This window comes from Drosophila montana, unplaced genomic scaffold (assembly GCF_035044405.1).
Source record: "Drosophila montana isolate Dmon_TW-CO22-7 unplaced genomic scaffold, ASM3504440v1 contig_1543_1, whole genome shotgun sequence".
Lineage (NCBI taxonomy): Eukaryota > Metazoa > Arthropoda > Insecta > Diptera > Drosophilidae > Drosophila > Drosophila montana.
Genome location: NW_026996482.1, coordinates 70,409 through 91,823, shown reverse-complemented (window position 1 = coordinate 91,823; position 21,415 = coordinate 70,409). Strand labels below are relative to the sequence as shown.

The following is a 21,415-nucleotide window of genomic DNA, read 5'->3' as shown; positions in this document are numbered from 1 at the left end:
CATTAAATAAAATTAAAACAATTACGTAACAATTTAAAAATTTAAAAAAAAACATACATTGTTTTACACGTCTGCGCTCTTTGACGTGGAGGTTGAAACTGTTTGACAATTCAATAGATGTCTGTATAAGTGAGCACAGCAGTTTTCGGTGTCTGTTTTGTAGTTTAGTCTTTTGTTGTTTGGTGTGTTTATTATGTGTAACATTTCTAATGTACATATGTCTTTTGTTATGATGTTGTTCTTGTTGTGAAATTGTTGTCGTATCGAAATTTGGTTATTGCATTTGATATAATTGGCAGCATCGATAGTTTACCTAGTTGGATGCGTTCTTTATTATCGGCCACGCCATTATCTTTTTGTCGTATGAGCAGAGTAGCGGGGGTGAAACCGGGCACACAGTGGCGCCAAATTAATTGAAAAGTGGCAAGGCCCGGCTTGCGATCCACTGCGCAGAGAAGGGTAATGCCATTGAGCGAGCATGATTGGGCAACCGATTTGCTCATAGCGAGATTAGGAGGAGAGCGGATCGGGTGCCCTTGACATGCCCTTGGCGTACAACTGGGCCATTGACCCTAAAGTGCAGCTGTGCAGATGGGCTGCGTGTGCCGAAATTCGGTCCGATGGTGTTGCCGAAAAACGTAAATCTTACATGCGAGACGAGACGAAAAAATCAAATAAGACAAATAATAAAATAAACGACCCAGGGATCCGGCAACGAAGGGATCAGCTCTCGGACCAGAGAGGACCAACAGAGTCACTCCCAGGCCAGGTTTCGACGCAGCGGTGCACATCAGCCATACCCTCGTCGCACGTGTCACCAACGCTATCCAGAAGGATAGGCCAAGAAGCGGCCACGGGCGAGACCGCGCACACATCATCAGAGTGAGTCCGTTCTATGTCGTCCTTCTTCGCCCCGAGTTACAAGCAGAGTCAAACGAAGACTCATGTTCGAGACCCCTGACGGAGAAAACATATTTTTTTTTGCCATCATTAGAATTAGTTTTATTGTATGAATACATACCTGTACATTATGCATAGTTTCACTTCAGAAAATTTCCGAAAGTGCGAACGGTGAAGGAAATGCCCCAAAGATTATTGCGTCTGCCAAATAAATAAAAAAGGAAAATAATTAGATTGTTAATTTGTGCACGAGCGATACCCGCTTATATGTGCATATATGTCATGCCCCCTCCCAGAGAGCTCTCTAGGCAGGCAAGGTATAATAAGCGCTTTTGACACGTATATAACTTCTTTCTTGGTGACACATATATATACACTTATTTATTTCAGCGGGCACTTGCTCCCCCATTGGTGCAATAATTACCTGATATTAGTATCTTTCCCCTTGTTTTTTTTTTGTTGACTGGCAATAACTTTGGCAGTGTTTTCGTCGCCTGGCAAAAATTAACATTTTTGAACTTAATACACATTGTCAATAATTATAAGAATATGCACAAAATTATAAGAAATGTCCACTTGCATTAGATTGTAAAAGGGCTGCAAAGATAAATGCGATAAGCAATAATATTAATTGTTTCTAATTTGAGGAAAATGTAAGTAATTATACGCACATATTGAGGGAAAAAATGTCCTGCTAAGTTTCAATTGATGGGAAGAGGGGGCATGACAGCCGACACGGGCTGATTAAAGGCCATCTAGTGGCCAAAATGAGGGAGACGAGATCAGGTGATCGTCTCAGGTAGCGCGGGTACTCTGGGTCCGGAGCCGGGACCCGATCTGGAAGAGTAAAGTGGATAAATAGTGTTTTTTTGTTAATTTATATTGAGCGTCTCACCTTTGTTGATTACCTTTTCTTGTTGTTACAGCTGTTAGTCTTGTTCATTTGTTAGAAGTTCCGACTGTTTGTTGTTATCGATTATGTGGATCATTTTAAATAGTGTCTATTGTCTAGTATAGGTAGGTCTGATTTGCTACAGACGTAGCTTTGTTGAAATCGATTATGCGGACTGCGGGCCAGGGATGGAACTGCACACAGAGAACCGATGAGCCAAGCCGGCGCGGCCCACCGAGAAACAAGCAGTGTACAGTATACAGTGTAACATAAGTGCTGTTTTTTGTATATTATTTTGATGTCTTGATTTGAAGTCCGATTTGTGTTGAGTTATTCTTGTTTTTAGCTTGGATTTTTTTGTGCCGATGTACACGCTGTTGAAAATATTGTTGTTGTCCTAGCCACATGGTATATTGTAAATGACGTTACTTTTGTCCATCATTGGTATTTTCGCTTTTGTATTATTAAACAATTTTTGAAACGTATTTGTGGGCTTATGGGCTACTTTTATTTCTTGTCTAATCGTGGTACATATGATAGAGATTTGTATATTTTTGTAGATACCGTTGGCTTCTGTGTTTTAATAGCGTGATCAATTTCTTTATGGTATATTGCGTCCGATATGTTTGTCAGTCTTCTCATACAGCTTAGTGCTGTATTTATAATCATACGTTTTGGGTGGTTAGAGTTAAAGTTTAGTATTCGTCCAGAGGCTATGAGTTCCATATACCACTTAATTGAGTGTCCACTCTGCTTACAAATGCGTCTAAAAATTGTAGCTTCCCGTCTTGTTCTAGTTCCACTGTGAATTTGATGTATTTGTGAAACGAATTTAATTCTTTTAGCTCTTATAGGTTCTGAGATCCTTGCGTTCATACATACGGACAGACGGACATGGCTAGATCGACTCGGCTATTGATGCTGATCAAAAATATATATATACTTTATGGGGTCGGAGATGTTTCCTTCTGCCTGTTACATACATTTGCACAAAAACATTATACCTTTTTTACCCATTTTTAATGGGTTTTTTTTTAATTTATCTTAATTTAGTAGCGCGTGCTGCATTTGGTGTATATAACAATAAGAGGATTCAGGGTATCCCCTAGTCGGGAACTCCCGGCTAGAACCTCTTACTTGTTATTTTTGTGTTAGTTCCCTCAAGACGGTTGCTAAAGTGCAGCCGAAATATATTGGTTACATTAAATAAATAAGCCCCGGACCTCGAGCCAGCCAAACAAATAATTATAAAATAGAAAGGTCGCCAAATCCAACATTAAATGCCAACGAAAGGCACGCCGTAAGCATGAAAACGAACATAAGCCATGCAAAAATAAGAACTAAGTACAAAGAATCCAGCAAACAATTAACAAATTTCAAATAACATTAGTAAAGTTAGTTAAACTAAAATCTATAATAGCTTAAAGTTTCTTTTAAAATGCAGGAAATCAAACCTAATACCTAATTTTATTAAGAACTACTGACAACAATATCCACCCTGACATAACTAAGGCATTAACTAGACACACTCACTTTTTTCACTCCAAAAAACACAACTTATTACAAAAACAAACTAAACATATGGAAACTGCAAAAACAAACATAGAACAACTGATGACCATAGATGACTCCAATTCCACTGAAGAAAAGGTAAGAAACGAAACACGACAAGCTACGAGATAAACGAAACCTCGACTTAGCGGAAAACAACACTCAAAGTGAATGGCTTGTAAACAAAACGAAAAAGCATTCCCGCCTAACGTAAAAACTTTAAATTTAAGGGCAAAAATTCGCTCTCCCGATTAATAAGAAAGAATTCCCTCTCTTAAAATACATAGCGGACGGAGAAGCGTTGGTACAGACGATAAACGAAAAGAAACACAGTCGGCACGCACTAAATTCTCTTTATTAGTTAAAGAATACAAAAGAAAAAAACAACCAAAGCACAAGGGATCGAGCAATACTGGACACAGTGGAACAGACACGTAAATTCTTACAAGAAAATAACAACATCAAAATATTAACTTCAGACAAGGGTAAAAAAACAGTAGCAATGGATATCAACGATTACAAAAATAAAATAGGAAACATTTTAGATGACTTATGCGCGTATAGAACACTAAGACAGGATCCGACATCAAGATTACAGACAAAGAATAACAGCCTTGTGACACAATTATTTAAGATGGGACTTATTTCAAAGGGCGAAAGAAATAAGTTGATTACTACCACAGCGGTACCCCCCTGGACTACCGAAAATTCACAAGGAAGGAACACCTCTGAGACCAATATGCTCGTCTGTTCCTCTGTTCCCTATCATATGGACTATGCAAATATGCTATAAACATATTAAGAAACTTGACAATGGACTCTAAATACAACATTAAGAACTCGTTAGAGTTCAAAGTCAGAGTAAACAACGCCACTATCAGGGAAGACGAAATATTAGTTTCTTTTGACGTAGTATCCCTGTTTCCCAGCATAGCAATAGAATTGGTACTGGTACTAAGACGAAAATGGACTAAATTGGAGGAACACACAACTATACCTAAACAATTATTTATGGAATTAGTAAAATTCTGTATTCAAGAGAATAGATATTTTAAATATGACGGCAAAATATACATACAGTTGAAAGGAATGCCAATGGAAGAACTGTTGGACAATATTATTGATAAATTGACAACAAAACCGAAACTTCTGACAAAATATGTAGATGACCTTTTTGCTGTAACGGACAAAACAGAAGTACAAAACATTCTAAAAGAATTAAATTCGTTTCACAAACACATAAAATTCACAGCGGAACTAGAACAAGACGGGAAACTACCATTTTTAGACTCATTGGTAAACAGAGTGGACAACTCACTCAAAATTAAGTGGTATATGAAACCCATAGCATCTGGACGAATACTAAGCTTTAACTCTAATCACCCAAAATGTATGATTATAAATACAGCACTAAGCTGTATGAGAAGAATGACAAACATATCGGACGCAATATACCATAAAGAAATTGAACACGAAATCAAAAATATATTGACCATAAATGACTTCCCGAAGAATATAATTAGAACATCATTTAAAAGACAACATATAAGAACACAAAAGCCAACAGAATCTCCAAAAATATACAAATCTCTGACATATGTACCACGATTATCGGAACGGCTCATAAACTCAGACTGCTATAACAGACAAGAAATAAAAGTAGCCCATAAGCACACAAATACGTTACAAAAATTCTTTAATAATACAAAGGCGAAAATACCAATGCTGGACAAAAGTAATGTCATTTACAAAATACCATGTGGCGGGGATATTAACAACAACAAAATCCAAGCTAAAAACAAGAATAACTCAACACAAATCTGACTTCAAATTAAAACATCAAAATTATATACAAAAAAAAGCACTTATGACCCACTGTATGAAAAGTAACCACACGCCAAATTTCGATGAGATGACAATTTTACAACAAGAACAACATCATAACAAAAGACATATGTACATTAGAAATGTTACACATAATAAACACACCAAACAACAGAAGACTAAACTACAAAACAGACACCGAAAACTGCGCTCGCTTATACAGACATCTATTGAATTGTCAAACAGTTTCAACCTCCACGTCAAAGAGCGCAAACGTGTAAAACAATGTATGTTTTTTTAAATTTTTAAATTGTTACGTAATTGATTTAATTTTATTTAATGTATTTTAATGTTAATTGTTAATATATTAAAAAATATATTGGTTTAATTTCAAACAAATTACATTTTCATTTTGTCTTGGACAAAAAAACGAAAAGCCCCGGACCTCGAGCCAGCCAAACAGACAATTATAAAATGGAAAGGTCGCCAAATACAACATTAAGTAAGCTATTTAAATATAAAAATAGTAAAAAATTTATTAAAATTCAAATTCAAAAAAACAAATAACATTAAATAAATTTTTAAATTATTATTATGAATTAAAAATAAAGTTTGAGAATAATTTATTAATTTTTTATACAAATGTTGGCCCCCAAAATATTCTGATCAACCTTGATCAAATTTTTTCCCAACAATCTGTCCGTAATTCAAAGGAAAATGAATAATTCCGTCAAATAGGAAATCTTGTCCCTAAATTGATAAAAAAGTCATTGATTTATTAATTGTATACAAATTTTTTACTGAAATTAAATAACCAAATACAGCCTCCAACAATACACACAAATAAAGATAAGAGTTTAAAAAAAAAGGTAAACAAATTATATGCGGCACAGGAAAAATTAATCAATTTAATTTTCTACCACCAATATTTCTTATAATTAATAAGCCTATTATCCCTCGTAATATCACTCAACCTTCATTCATTTAATACATTCAAACTTCTACAATTTAAATCCCCCGTCATTGAGTAGTAAACTAACCGAAATGAATAACATGCAGTTAACACCCGTGGGAAAAAAATATAAAAAGAAAGAAAATAAATTAATATTTCTAATTATTACAATTTCTAAAATTATATCCTTTGAGTAAAATCCTGCTAAAAATGGCATCCCACATAAAGCTAAATTTGAAACATTAAAACAAGCTGAAGTTAAAGGCATATGAATTCTTAAACCACCTATTAAACGAATATCTTGAGAATTATTTATATTATGAATAATAGCCCCTGCACATATAAACAATAAAGCCTTAAATAAAGCATGAGTTAATAAATGAAATATAGCTAATTTATAAAATCCTATAGATAAAATTCTTATTATTAACCCTAATTGACTTAAAGTTGACAATGCAATAATTTTTTTTAAATCAAATTCAAAATTAGCACCTAATCCAGCTATAAATATTGTTAAACCTGATAATAAAAGTAAAAATTGACCTATTCATGAATTTCTTAATAAAATATTAAATCGAATTAACAGATACACCCCTGCAGTCACCAAAGTAGAAGAATGAACTAGAGCAGAAACAGGAGTTGGAGCTGCTATAGCAGCAGGTAATCATGAAGAAAAAGGAATTTGTGCACTTTTAGTTATAGCAGCTAATATAACTAAAGAACCAATTAATTTTATTTCAAAATCATTTTGCATAACTTCTAAATAAAATACATAATTTCATCTTCCATAATTTAATATTCATGCAATAGCTAATAATAAAGCAACATCTCCAATTCGATTTGATAACGCTGTTAATATTCCTGCGTTATAAGATTTAATATTCTGAAAATAAATAACTAAACAATATGAAACTAATCCTAATCCATCCCATCCTAATAAAATTCTTACTAAATTTGGTCTGATAATTAATAATATTATTGATAAAACAAATATTAAAACTAATATAATAAATCGATTAATATTAATATCGCCTCTTATATATTCTTTTCTGTAATAAAGACACGCGGAATTATTAAAACAAAAGATATAAATAACAAACTTATTCTATCAAATAAAAAAGTTATAACAATTGATATAGAATTTAAAGAAACTACTTCTCATTCAATAAAGTATACTAAATTATTTAATAAAAAATAAAGTCTACAAAAAAAACATGTTTTTCTAATAGAAATTAAATATAAAAGTCTAATTCTACAAATAGATAAATATTTCACGATCTAAAATGAGTAACTCATATCACTAACACCACAAATAAGTATTTCTTTTTAACTATTTAAATATAACCATTGTCTGGCTACGCAGCCAAAACAGCTGGAGCGACCTCGCCACTGATAAGAGCAGCATCGTCTTCTTATCTTGTAATACTTGCTCTGCGAAGCAACTGCTTAAATTTCGCTCTTAAGATTATTTACATTAAGCTGGCGCTCTTCGCTGTAACGATCATTTATTGCCCTAACATTACCTTTTGCGAAAGCCTCGATGCTGTGCGTCGAGTCTAGTTAAGTTCGTTCGCTTCGTGCATTTGGTACGCATCGGCCACTTGCATTATAAAAACATATTAATTTGTCGCAATTATCGCTTCGCTAAAATCGGCACGAACCAATTCGGGTTCGCTTGCCATTGTAAAACTATTGTTCTTAAATAATAAGCACAGACCAATTCGGGTCTGCCTGCTTATCGTAACTTATAATAAATATATAAATAAATTGGAACACAAGAAATAAAATAAAGTTATTTATTTCTATTTGTGAAAGTTATTGAAAAAGCTCAATAGCGCAACATTTTGGTGACCCCGACGTGATATTTTTTGTTGTTACATTATTGCTTTACATTAAAGCAACAAACTTAAAAGATCAGCAACCTGACATTTCGTTTTGTGCGGCTTATATACATATAAGCAATCGCCGTCGCTTTGCTTACTCTCTCGGTCGCTCAAAGTTTTTTGTTCTTTCGTGCGTAACTTATGTACAAGCTATTGCCGTTGCTTCGTTACATAGCTTGACACTTGCGTTCGCCGAAGTTCTTACAGCTATTGTTTTTGAGCGGTTTACATGTACTAGCGATCACCGTTGTTAGGTACTCAGCTAGTTTCGCACACACTTTCTATCAACGCTTCTAATGGCAACAGAAAATAACGCCTCTAGTGCAGTGCCCTCTGCAAACAGGGTGACTTTTCTGAAGCGCAAAGTCATTTCAATTTATGACAGTTTGCAAACACTTCAAAATGCTCTAACTAATTCGACACTTAGTGCAATTGATGAGTGCGGTCTTAGTGTTAGGCTGAAGCAAATCGAGCGGCTTCAGGCCTCATTTGATATTACTCACACTAGCCTCGAAGAGCTAGACTTGGATGAAATTGGTAGCCAATTGCGTGAGGACTTCGACGAGTTAGCCGTTTCTATGGAAATTTCGGTTCGGAGTGAAATCGCGAAACGTGTCTCAATATTGCCCTGCTCAACATTTCGCGACCAATCTGTGCTGCCCGCGCAGACAGTTAGAGCTAAGGCACCGCCGGCATTACCCGCATTAAAGTTGCCTACGTTCAGTGGTGGTTACACAGAATGGGCCGACTTTTATTCTATGTTCACAACCGTCATAGAAAATCATCCGGATTTAGCAGATATCGAAAAGCTGCAGCATCTTCGATCGTGCCTGAAGGATTCAGCGCTGGACGCAATTCGATCATTGGAAATAACAAACGATAATTATGCCATAGCACTTAATTTATTGGAGAAAAGGTTTAATAATAGACGTTTGGTTTTTCAGGCACACATACTTGAGATATTGGGGCTCAAGAGGGTGGCAGGTGGATCGGCCGTGGCGCTAAGGGAGTTGTCCGACCAATTCAACGCACACATTCGCGCATTAAAGAGCATGGGCAACACCGAACAGATCGCTGGATGCATCATTGTGCAGATTATCCTACAAAAGCTGGACCCATCATCACAAGCCAAGTGGGAAGAAAGGCTAGAGGATTCGACGTTCGTCAACTTAATACCATCGTGGGAGCATATGGCTACGTTTCTGGAGCAGAGATGCCGAACAATGGAAACCGTAAATTTTGCTATGGCAGGCTATGCCCCTAGCCATCAGGTGGGAAAAACTAGAGCAATTAACACAAGTAGATCGTCATTTATCGCCACTAACCACGACGCCCCTGTCTGCGTTTTTTGTGATTGCCCTGGTCATGGCATATATAATTGTTCCCGATTTGGAAACTTGTCCCCTGCATTACGGCTTAGGGAGGCAAAACGACTTGCATTGTGCTTGAATTGCCTAAAGAAAGGCCATCAATTGCGATCATGCAGCTCTGGATGCTGTCGGACCTGCGGGGCGAAGCATCATTCCCTGCTGCATTTAAATAATTCTGGTTTTCCGTCTGGTCAGCTGACTGCGCCTGCTGATTCTTCGTCAATTGCCCACGCCTCTTTCGCTAAGTCGTCGCCATCTACCTCCACCTCTCTTGTTGCCCAGTATTTCAATAGTGATGTTGTCCTCTTGGCTACTGCTATGGTGTTCGTTAAAAATCGCTCCGGCACTTTGATACCTTGTCGTGCCCTTTTGGATTCCGGCTCTCAGCTTCACCTTATAACGTCTCGCCTTGCTCAACAGCTTCAGTTAAAGAAGCACAAGTCCTCAGCCATTGTCTCTGGTCTAGGAGATTCTCGTTTTACACAGAAGCTAATACGGTCACTATAGCGATACAGTCTCGAGTATCTGAGTACTCATCTAAGCTGTAGCTTACCATAACTGAAAGTCAACCGAATTTTACAATCAACCTACGAATTGAACATTCCCGCTAACATAAAACTTGCGATCGTCTTCTTACACAGTTATGTGATATTATGAGCTTCTCACGTCGGCCAGATAAAGCTTCTCCAGGGCTACCAGTCTTCAGAAAACAAGGCTTGGTTGCGTAGTTTCTGGAGCGGACCGCGTTTGGGTGGTTCTACATTGATTGCGAAGCATACTGCTGGCAAACTTGAGTCAAGTTCTGTAGAACGTGCTGATGAATTGGTGCGTCGATTTTGGGAGATAGAACCCTGCTTAGAAATTACACCTACACATCAAAGGAAGAAACTGATCGTGAAGAGCATTTCTTAAGACTCAACAGACTGCAGTGGCCAATTTCGTCTTTACCTTCAAGCGAAGTTTGGAATGTCTTGGGACGTCATACCAACAAGCCTTTCGTCGGTTCCTGACCCTGGAACGCAAACTACAAAATCGTCCAGACCTGAAGTTTCAATATTCTTATGCCTGTCGCTCTAGAGTCCGTAGGGCGTTTGTCAATATTTCTTCCTCATCACTGTGTCTTTAAAGAAGACAGTTACACGACAAAGTTGCGAGTCGTTTTCGAGGCTCGCAGCTACATCGTCAGGATATTCATTAAGTGACTAATTTAATGAAATTGATGGCTGGTCCTGTTATGCAAAGCTGTTATGATGACATCCTTCTTCGCTTTCTAATTTCCCGGTAGCCCTTACGTGGAGATATTGGTAAGAGTGTGTGCTCGCTTCACAGCACCGGAAGATTTCGTCAATGCATTCTGTGGCAACTGGCGGATTCAAGCTAAAATGGTGTTCAAGTAATGATGCTGTTCTAGAAGGGATACCCGAAGAGGACAGAGAATCGTCTCTAAAGTTTGATGATGGGATCGACATCACCAAAACTCTTGGACTCGCTTGGGACTAGCGTCGGATCGGTTGCTGTTTTCGTTCTCGTCCATTCAGCAGAGATCCAAACTATCTAAAAGATCGATTCTGTCGACTATAGCTCGCTTATATGACCCGCTTGGACTTATAGGGCCGGTAATCGCTAAGGCTAAAATCTTTTTGCAGCAGATCTGGAAGGAGAAGCTTGATTGGGACGAGAGCCTGCCTTCATCACTAGCAACAGCTTGGAATGATCTTTGCTGCAGTTTTGAGAAAGCACAATTTCTTAAATTTCCTCGTCTCGTGTCAATACCTGCAGCAGAGTTAGAAGTTCACGGTTTCTGCGACGCCAGCATCGAAGCGTATGGGGCCTGTGTCTACGTTATTTCTCGACGACCACAAGCCAGTAGTCAGCTGTTGTGTTCCAAATCGCGTGTAGCTCCTCTGAAAACAATCACAGTTCCAAAGCTAGAGCTCTGTGGCGCCGTCTTATTAGCTAATCTCATGCGTGAGATATCTAAAATGGCACTCTTTGATGGAAAATTCTACTGCTGGTCGGATTCTTCTGTTTGCCTTTCCTGGATAAAGACCGAACCCTGCAAGCTCAATGTGTTTGTAGCTAATCGTGTTACAGCAGTTCAAGAGCTAACAAATGGCATGGAATGGCGCTACGTTCCTACTTCACTCAATCCGGCAGATATACTCTCGAAGGATCCACCTATGAATAAATCAATCGTCACTGGGTTCAACGGCCCAGAATTTCTATGTGAAACAAATTGGACTGGCTGCTTCTTGCTTGCCAGAAAGGCCAGACTCGAGCTAAGAAAAAAGGTCCTTGTTGCGTCATCTCCCTTCGTTGATATATCTGCCACTTGTAAATACGCTAACTCATTTGATACAATGCAGCGTATATTCGCATATAGTATCTTTAAATTCATACACAGGCAAGCTTGCAGTGATATACAACATGGACCCAACTCTTACTGCGGCTCGTCCAGAGAGCACACCTGTGGGAAGAGATTAAATCACTGCGATCGAGAAGATCTGTTAAGCCATCCAGTTGTATCGCATCACTTAACCCTTTTTTGGATAAGTTCGGCATTCTTAGAGTTGATGGGCGCCTGAAAACTCTTCGCTGGATTTCGAAGCTCGCCATCCAATAATTCTTCCGCGGCACCATCCCATCACAGATTCACTCATTACAAGGTTTAACAATCAGGACTTACACGCTGGTCCATGGGCACTTCTGGCTCATATTCGGTTGCAGTATTGGCCGATTGGTGGAAGGAAGATCGTATCCAAGGTGGTTGGCAAATGTGTGAGATGCTTTCGTGCCAAGCCACGATTAGTAGAGCATATCATGGCTGATCTTCCCAAAGAACGTTTGACTGCTTGTCGAGCCTTTGAGTTCTCTGGCGTTGACTATTGTGGACCATTTTTCTATAAGCCAGACGTACGTAATAAAGATCCAGTCAAATGCTACATGGCTGTCTTCGTCTGCTTCGAAAACAGTTCACCTGGAGCTGGTCAAGGATCTTCGACGGCTTCATTCTTGAATGCGCTCAGAGGTTTATATCGACTCGAGGCAGGCCATCTCAGATATGGTCGGATAACGCTACCAACTTTGTCGGCGCCAAGTCCGAGCTTCTGGAAGCGTCATCAGTCGCAATCATATTGACTCAGTGCACCAGTTTTGCATGGCTGACTCCATTGATTGGAAGTTTATTCCCCCTCGTTCGCCGCATTTTGGGGCCGGAAGCAGCAGTGAAGACAGCGAAGCATCATTTTTATCGTGCTGTTGGCTCTTGCGTTCTTAACTTCGAAGAACTTTGCACCCTAGTCTGCCACATAGCATCGATAATTAACTCCAGGCCATTGTTTCCTCTTTCAGAAGATCCAGCAGACCTAGATGTGCTCACTCCAGCTCATTTCTTGATTGGTGGACCCAGCTCATCGTTCGTTGAGCCTGATGTGATGCACCTTCAATTCAATCGTCTGGATGGCTGGCAACGCGTAACACACCTCCAACAACTGTTTTGGTCCCGCTGGCGTGAAGAATATTTAACGCTGCTTCAGCAGCGCTCCAAATGGCGTACTCCGAAACCAGGCCTATGTGTCAACGACCTAGTCCTCGTAAAGGATGAAAATCTGCCGCCTCTAAGGTGGCCACTGGCGAGGATCACGGAGCTAATCGTGGGAAATGATGGAGTCGCTCGCGTAGCCATCTTGCGCACCGCAACAGGAGAGATAAGGAGAGCTGCAAACAAGCTGTGCCTACTGCCCATCAAGGACTCAGTTGAAAGCCCATGCCTTTCAACGGGGGGAGAATGTCTGGCTACGCAGCCAAAACAGCTGGAGCGACCTCGCCACTGATAAGAGCAGCATCGTCTTCTTATCTTGTAATACTTGCTCTGCGAAGCAACTGCTTAAATTTCGCTCTTAAGATTATTTACATTAAGCTGGCGCTCTTCGCTGTAACGATCATTTATTGCCCTAACATTACCTTTTGCGAAGGCCTCGATGCTGTGCGTCGAGTCTAGTTAAGTTCGTTCGCTTCGTGCATTTGGTACGCATCGGCCACTTGCATTATAAAAACATATTAATTTGTCGCAATTGTCGCTTCGCTTAAATCGGCACGTACCAATTCGGGTTCGCTTGCCTACAAAACCTATTGTTCTTAAATAATAAACACAGACCAATTCGGGTCTGCCTGCTTATCGTAACTTATAATAAATATATAAACAAATTTGAACACAAGAAATAAAATAAAGTTATTTATTTCTATTTGTGAAAGCTATTGAAAAAGCTCGATAGCGCAACAACCATAATAAAAATATATCTCTTTTTATAATTAATATATTTAAAGGTAATTTTGTAATTATATTTATAAATACTCTCGAATTTTACCACTTCTAAATGAATAAACTCCAGAAAAACTCTTTCCATGTTGACTAAATGAATATAAATACAAAGTATAGGCAGCTCTAAAAACAGATAAAAAAGAAAGTATAATTATTGAACCTCACGATCAAGAATCAATTCTATTTAATAAAGAAATCTCTCCTAATAAATTTAATGTAGGAGGAGCTGCTATATTCGCGGATCTCAATAAAAATCACCATAATGCTATAGCAGGTATTAAATTTAATAGCCCCTTATTAATTAATAAACTTCGTCTTCCTAACCGTTCATAAGATACATTAGCTAAACAAAATAAACCAGAAGAACATAAGCCATGAGCAATCGTTAATCTATAAGATCCACATAACCCTCAATAAGATATAGTTAAAAGTCCTGCTAAGCAACTGAAGAATAAGCAATCAAAGCTTTTAAATCTGTTTGACGTAAACATACAAAACTAACTGATACACTACCTACTAATCTAATTCTTATTCATATAAATCTATACTTCAAATTTCTTATTCGTAAAATTGATAAAACTCGTAATAAACCATAACCTCCTAATTTTAATATAAGCCCAGCCAAAATTATTGAACCAGAAACCGGAGCCTCAACATGAGCCTTAGGTAACCATAAATGAACTAAAAATATTGGTATTTTTACCAAAAAATGCACATACTAAACAAAAATATAATAAGTTATAATTAAATATAAAATTATTTAATAAATAAAAATTTATTGTGTCTATTTTATACATTAAATAAAAAATACCAATTAATATAGGCAACGAAACTAACAAAGTATAAAATAATAATAAATACCCGCTTGTTGATACCCTCAACCTAAAATTAAAAATAAAGTATGAATTAAACTTCCTTCAAAAAATAAATAAAATATAAATAAATTCATTCTTCTAAATGTTAAAATAAGTAATAATACTTTTATAAAAATAAATTTTTATAATTATTATATTTATAGACTCTTTCTCTTGCTAACTTTATTAAAGAAAAACTTAAAGAAAAAAATAAGAAATACTTATTCCATAATTTATAAAAGTATTTATTAATAAAAATAAAAAACTAATAAAAAATAATAAAACTTGTACCATTCAAAATATATTATTAATAAAAGAAAGAGGTAATAAAAATAATAAAAAAAGTTAATATTATAATAATATTTAATATTATATAATTCTAAAAGATTGAAAATAATCATTTCCATGTGTTCGAATTATTGATACTAAAATTGATAAGTCTAAAGCACAAACTCTTAAAGTTAAAAATATTATGCTAAAATAACTTTTTTAATTCAATATATTCAAATAAATAATTAATATAAAAAATAAAATTAAAACAATAAATTCTAAACTTAAAAGTATAGATTTTAAATGTTTTCGATTAGAAACAAAACAAAACAATCCACAAATAAATAAAACTATTGGTAAACTTCAATACAAAATTATAATCATTAGCTGTAATAGTTTAATAAAAACATTGGTCTTGTAAATCAAAAATAAGATAAATTCTTTTAAAACTTCAAAAGAAAAGAATTTATTTTTAATTAATCCCCAAAATTAATATTTTATATAACTACCTCTTGAAATTCTTCAATTAATTTTATAGACTATAATTTTTTTAACTTCAATTATTTTTATAAATATAATCCAGCCACTGGCCATACGATTAATATTTTTAATTCAAACAATTTTAATTTTTTTAATCACTGGATTAAAAACAAAAACTTTTTGATTCTCATATATTTTATTTTTAATTTTTCTTGGTGGTATGTTAGTTCTATTTATTTATGATACATCTTTAGCTTGAAATGAAATATTTAATTTATCAATTAAATTAACTTTGATTTCAATTATATTATTTTTAATATTTATAATTTTAGCTTTAATTATTGATACAAATTCGAAAAAAAATTCAAACAAATAATATTAAATAAATTTTTAAATTATTATTATGAATTAAAAATAAAGTTTGAGAATAATTTATTAATTTTTTATACAAATGTTGGCCCCCAAAATATTCTGATCAACCTTGATCAAATTTTTTCCCAACAATCTGTCCGTAATTCAAAGGAAAATGAATAATTCCGTAAATAAAATTTGTTAAATTATAAAAAATCATTGATTTATTAATTGTATACAAATTTTTTACTGAAATTAAATAACCAAATAAGCCTCCAACAATACACACAAATAAAGATAAGAGTTTAAAAAAAAAGGTAAACAAATTATATGCGGCACAGGAAAAATTAATCAATTTAATTTTCTACCACCAATATTTCTTATAATTAATAAACCTATTATTCCTCGTAATATCACTCAACCTTCATTCTTTAATACATTTAAACTTCTACAATTTAAATCCCCCGTCATTGAATAGTAAACTAACCGAAATGAATAACATGCAGTTAACACTGTGGGAAAAAAATATAAAAAAAAAGAAAATAAATTAATATTTCTAATTGTCACAATTTCTTAAATTATATCCTTTGAATAAACTCCTGCTTAAAATGGTATCCCACATAAAGCTAAATTTGAAACAATAAAACAAGCCGAATTTAAAAGTATATGAATTCTTTAATCCCCTATTAAACAAATATCTTGAGAATTATTTATATTATGAATAATAGCTCCCGCGCATATAAATAATTAAGCTTTAAATAAAGCATGTGTTAATAAATGAAATATGGCTAATTTATAAAAACCTATAGATAAAAATCTTATTATTCAGCCTAACTACTTAAAGTTGACAACGCAATAATTTTTTTAAAATAAAATTCAAAATTAGCACCTAATCCTGCTATAGATATTCTTAAGCCTGACAACAAAAGTAAAAACTGGCCTATTCATGAATATCTTAATAAAATATTAAACCGAATTAATAAAAATACCCCCGCAGCCACCAAAGTTGACGAATGAACTAAAGCAGAAACAGGAGTTGGACCGGCTATAGCAGCAGGTAACCACGAAGAAAAAGGAATTTGCGCACTTTTAGTCATAGCAGCTAATATAACTAAAGAACCAATTAATATTATTTCAAAATCATTTTGCATAGCTTCAAAATAAAATACATAATTTCATCTACCATAATTTAATATTCATGCATTAGCTAACAATAAAGCAACATCCCCAATTCGATTTGATAAAGCTGTTAATATGCTATAAGATATTGATATTAATATTTTGAAAATAAATAACTAAACAATACGAAACCAATCCTTGCCCTAACAGAATTCTTACTAAATTTGGTCTAATAATGTATAATATTATAGATAAAACTAATATAATAAATCGATTAATATTAATATCGCCTCTTATATATTCTTTTCTGTAATAAAGAAGCAATTATTAAAACAAAAGATATAAATAACAAACTTATTCTATCAAATAAAAAAGTTATAACAATTGATATAGAATTTAAAGAAACTACTTCTCATTCAATAAAGTATACTAAATTATTTAATAAAAAATAAAGTCTACAAAAAAAACATGTTTTTCTAATAGAAATTAAATATAAAAGTCTAATTCTACAAATAGATAAATATTTCACGATCTAAAATGAGTAACTCATATCACTAACACCACAAATAAGTATTTCTTTTTAACTATTTAAATATAACCATTGTCTGGCTACGCAGCCAAAACAGCTGGAGCGACCTCGCCACTGATAAGAGCAGCATCGTCTTCTTATCTTGTAATACTTGTTCTGCGAAGCAACTTCTTAAATTTCGCTCTTAAGATTACATTAAGCTGGCGCTCTTCGCTGTAACGATCATTTATTGCCCCAACATTACCTTTTGCGAAAGCCTCGATGCTGTGCGTTGAGTTCTAGTTAAGTTCGTTCGCTTCGTGCATTTGGTACGCATCGGCCACTTGCATTATTAAAACATATTAATTTGTCGCAATTATCGCTTCGCTAAAATCCGCACGAACCAATTCGGGTTCGCTTGCCATTGTAAAACTATTGTTCTTAAATAATAAGCACGGACCAATTCGGGTCTGCCTGCTTATCGTAACTTATAATAAATATGTTAGTAAATTGGAACACAAGAAATAAAATAAAGTTATTTATTTTTATTTTGTGAAAGTTATTGAAAAAGCTCAATAGCTTATTGCTTTACATTCAAGCAGCAAACTTAAAAGATCAGCAACCTGAAATTTCGTTTTGTGCGGCTTATATACATTATAAGCAATCGACGTCGCTTTGCTTACTCTCTCGGTCGCTCAAAGTTTTTTGTTCTTTCGTGCGTAACTTATGTACAAGCTATTGCCGTTGCTTCGTTACATAGCTTGATACTTGGGTTCGCCGAAGTTCTTACAGCTATTGGTTTTGAGAGGTTTACATGCACTAGCGATCACCGTTGTTAGGTACTCAGCTAGTTTCGGACACACTTTCTATCAACGCTTCTAATGGTAGCAGAAAATAACGCCTCTAGTGCAGTGCCCTCTGCAAACAGGGTGACTTTTCTGAAGCGCAAAGTCATTTCAATTTATGACAGTTTGCAAACACTTCAAAATGCACTAACTAATTCGACACTTAGTGCAATTAATGAGTGCGGTCTTAGTGTTAGGCTGAAGCAAATCGAGCGGCTTCAGACCTCATTTGATATTAATCAAACTAGCCTCGAAGAGCTAGACTTGCGTGAGGACTTCGACGAGTTAGCAATTTCTATGGAAATTTCGGTTCGGAGTGAAATCGCGAAACGTGTCTCAATATTGCCCTGCTCAACATTTCGCGACCAATCTGTGCTGTCCGCGCAGACAGTTAGAGCTAAGGCACCGCCGGCAATACCCGCATTAAAGTTGCCTACGTTCACTAGTGGTTACACAGAATGGGCGGACTTTTATTCTATGTTCACAACCGTCATAGAAAATCATCCAGATTTAGCAGATATCGAAAAGCTGCAGCATCTTCGATCGTGCCTGAAGGATTCAGCGCTGGACGCAAATCGATCATTGGAAATAACAAACGATAATTATGCCATAGCACTTAATTTATTGGAGAAAAGGTTGAATAATAGACGTTTGGTTTTTCAGGCACACATACTAGAGATGTTGGGGCTCAAGAGGGTGGCAGGTGGATCGGTCGTGGCGCTAAGGGAGTTGTCCGACCAATTCAACGCACACATTCGCGCATTAAAGAACATGGGCAACACCGAACAGATCGCTGGATGCATCATTGTGCAGATTATCCTACAAAAGCTGGACCCATCATCACAAGCCAAGTGGGAAGAAAGGCTAGAGGATTCGACGTTCGTCAACTTGACACCATCTTGGGAGCATATGGCTACGTTTCTGGAGCAGAGATGCCGAACAATGAAAACCGTAAATGGCAAGCTATGCCCCTAGCCATTAGGTGGGAAAAACAAGAGCAATTAACACAAGTAGATCGTCATTTATCGCCACTAACCACGACGCCCCTGTCTGCGTTTTTTGTGATTGCCCTGGTCATGGCATATATAATTGTTCCCGAGTTGGAAACTTGTCCCTTGCATTACGGCTTAGGGAGGCAAAACGACTTGCATTGTGCTTGAATTGATTAAAGAAAGGCCATCAATTGCGATCATGCAGCTCTGGATGCTGTCAGACCTACGGGGCGAAGCATCATTTAAAAGCATCATATAAAATATTAATTTTATAGACTATAATTTTTTTAACTTCAATTATTTTTATAAATATAATCCAGCCACTGGCCATACGATTAATATTTTTAATTCAAACAATTTTAGTTTCTTTAATCACTGGATTAATAACAAAAACTTTTTGATTCTCATATATTTTATTTTTAATTTTTTTTGGTGGTTGTTAGTTCTATTTATTTATGATACATCTTTAGCTTCAAATGAAATATTTAATTTATCAATTAAATTAACTTTGATTTCAATTATATTATTTTAAATATTTATAATTTTAGCTTTAATTATTGATAAAAATTCAAAAAAAATTTTTTTTAAATAATAATGAAATAGAAACAATTTCTTCAAATTATTCTTATTTTATAGAGAATTCTTTATCTTTAAATAAACTTTACAATTTTCCAACATATTTAGTTACAATTCTTTTAATAAATTATTTATTAATTACCCTAATTGTTATTGTTAAAATTACTAAAATATTCAAAGGACCCTTACGAATTATAAGTTAATGAATAAACCTTTACGAACCTCCCATCCTTTATTTAAAATTGCTAATAATGCATAAGTTGAATTACCCGCTCCTATTAATATTTCAAGATGATGAAATTTTTGATCTTTTCTTGGATTATGTTTAATTATCCAAATTTTAACTGGTTTATTTTTAGCAATACACTACACCGCAGATGTAAATTTAGCTTTAAATAGAGTAAATCACATCTGTCGTGATGTAAACTATGGATGATTATTACGAACAATACATGCTAATGGTGCTTCTATTTTTTTATTTGTATTTATTTACATGTAGAACGTGGAATTTATTACGGATCTTATTTATTTACCCCAACATGAATAGTTGGAGTAATTATTTTATTTTTAATAATAGGAACTGCATTTATAGGATATCATTTTGAGGAGCAACAGTTATTACAAATTTATTATCAGCAGTATTTGGGATTGATTAGGAATTGATTTAGTACAATGAGTTTAAGGAGGATTTGCTGTTGATAACGCAACTTTAACTCGATTTTTTATATTTCATTTTATTTTACCTTTTATTGTTTTAGCAATAACTATAATTCATTTATTATTTCTACACCAAACCGGTTCATATTGTTGGGTTTATTATTATAATTTTTTTACTAATCTCTTTAATTTTAATTAACCCTAACCTATTAGGAGACCCAGATAATTTTATCCCAGCCAACCCTTTAGTAACCCCAGCTCATATTCAACCAGAATGATACTTTTTATTTGCTTACGCAATTCTTCGATATATTCCTAATAAATGCGGAGGAGTAATCGCCCAAGTTCTTTCAATTGCAATTTTAATAATTTTACCATTTAACAATTAACAATTTTATTAAACCCTTTAGTAAATAAATGATGAGATAATTTATTAAATAAGTTAATGAACTTGAACAAGCATATGTTTTGAAAACATAAGATAGAAATATTACTTTCTATTAACTTAATTAATTACTAATTTTTATTCATAATAACAAAGAAAATAATAAAATTTTTAACCCAATAAAATATAATAAATAATTTAACGAAAAAGATAAAAAACAATTTCATGCTAAATATATTAGTTTATCATAACGAAACCGAGGTAAAGTACCACGAACACAAAGAAAATTAAATGAAATTGATATTAATTTTAAATAAATTAATAAATTGAATACGTCACACCCTAAAACAATTACACAAAATAATATTCTGTTAAATAAAATTCATTCATATTCAGCTAAAAAAATTAATGCAAATCCTCCTCTTCTATACTCTACATTAAACCCTGAAACTAATTCGGATTCTCCTTCAGCAAAATCAAAAGGACTTCGATTAGTTTCAGATAAAGAAATAGTTAACCAAACTAATGCTATAGGCTATAAATATACTGAAAGCGAGAGTACGCCTGGGTTCGTAATTTTTTGTTATTAAGAATCTCACCATTGCTGGATAATTCTTCGGGACGGGCGTGCTGTCAAAATCACGTAATTTTTCTCAAGATTTGATTTCCGGCGGCGGAACTTAGC

At 34.8% G+C, this 21,415-nt stretch overlaps 1 protein-coding gene, 1 long non-coding RNA gene and 3 pseudogenes across 4 annotated transcripts; 2 read left to right on the top strand and 3 right to left on the bottom strand.

Annotated features, from left to right (window-relative positions):
* Window positions 1-91: 91 nt before the first annotated feature.
* LOC135439541 (uncharacterized) lies at window positions 92-1,963 on the bottom strand. 3 transcript variants are annotated; one of them, XR_010438090.1, is made up of 6 exons: window positions 1,796-1,963; window positions 1,572-1,737; window positions 1,481-1,497; window positions 1,325-1,394; window positions 1,022-1,101; window positions 92-957 (listed from the first exon to the last, which is right to left on the bottom strand). It is a non-coding gene; the product is annotated as an uncharacterized LOC135439541 (long non-coding RNA). The 3 variants fall into 3 exon arrangements; XR_010438084.1 differs by having other exon boundaries at window positions 121-957; window positions 1,325-1,497; window positions 1,809-1,959; XR_010438081.1 differs by having other exon boundaries at window positions 129-957; window positions 1,325-1,497; window positions 1,796-1,952.
* A 3,728-nt stretch (window positions 1,964-5,691) lies between these two features.
* LOC135439581 (NADH-ubiquinone oxidoreductase chain 5-like) lies at window positions 5,692-7,133 on the bottom strand (annotated as a pseudogene).
* An 8,528-nt stretch (window positions 7,134-15,661) lies between these two features.
* On the bottom strand, window positions 15,662-17,625 carry LOC135439619 (NADH-ubiquinone oxidoreductase chain 5-like; annotated as a pseudogene).
* A 531-nt stretch (window positions 17,626-18,156) lies between these two features.
* Window positions 18,157-19,095, top strand: LOC135439613 (uncharacterized). Its single transcript, XM_064698347.1, has one exon. The coding sequence runs from the start codon at window positions 18,157-18,159 to the stop codon at window positions 19,093-19,095; it is 939 nt and encodes a 312-aa protein (XP_064554417.1).
* Window positions 19,096-19,890: 795 nt separating this feature from the next.
* LOC135439570 (cytochrome b-like) lies at window positions 19,891-20,734 on the top strand (annotated as a pseudogene).
* Window positions 20,735-21,415: the final 681 nt, after the last annotated feature.

Coding starts and splice junctions, on each gene's coding strand:
- LOC135439613 (XM_064698347.1), top strand. CDS start 18,157: ATGGTAGCAGAAAATAACGCCTCTAGTGCAGTGCCCTCTGCAAACAGG.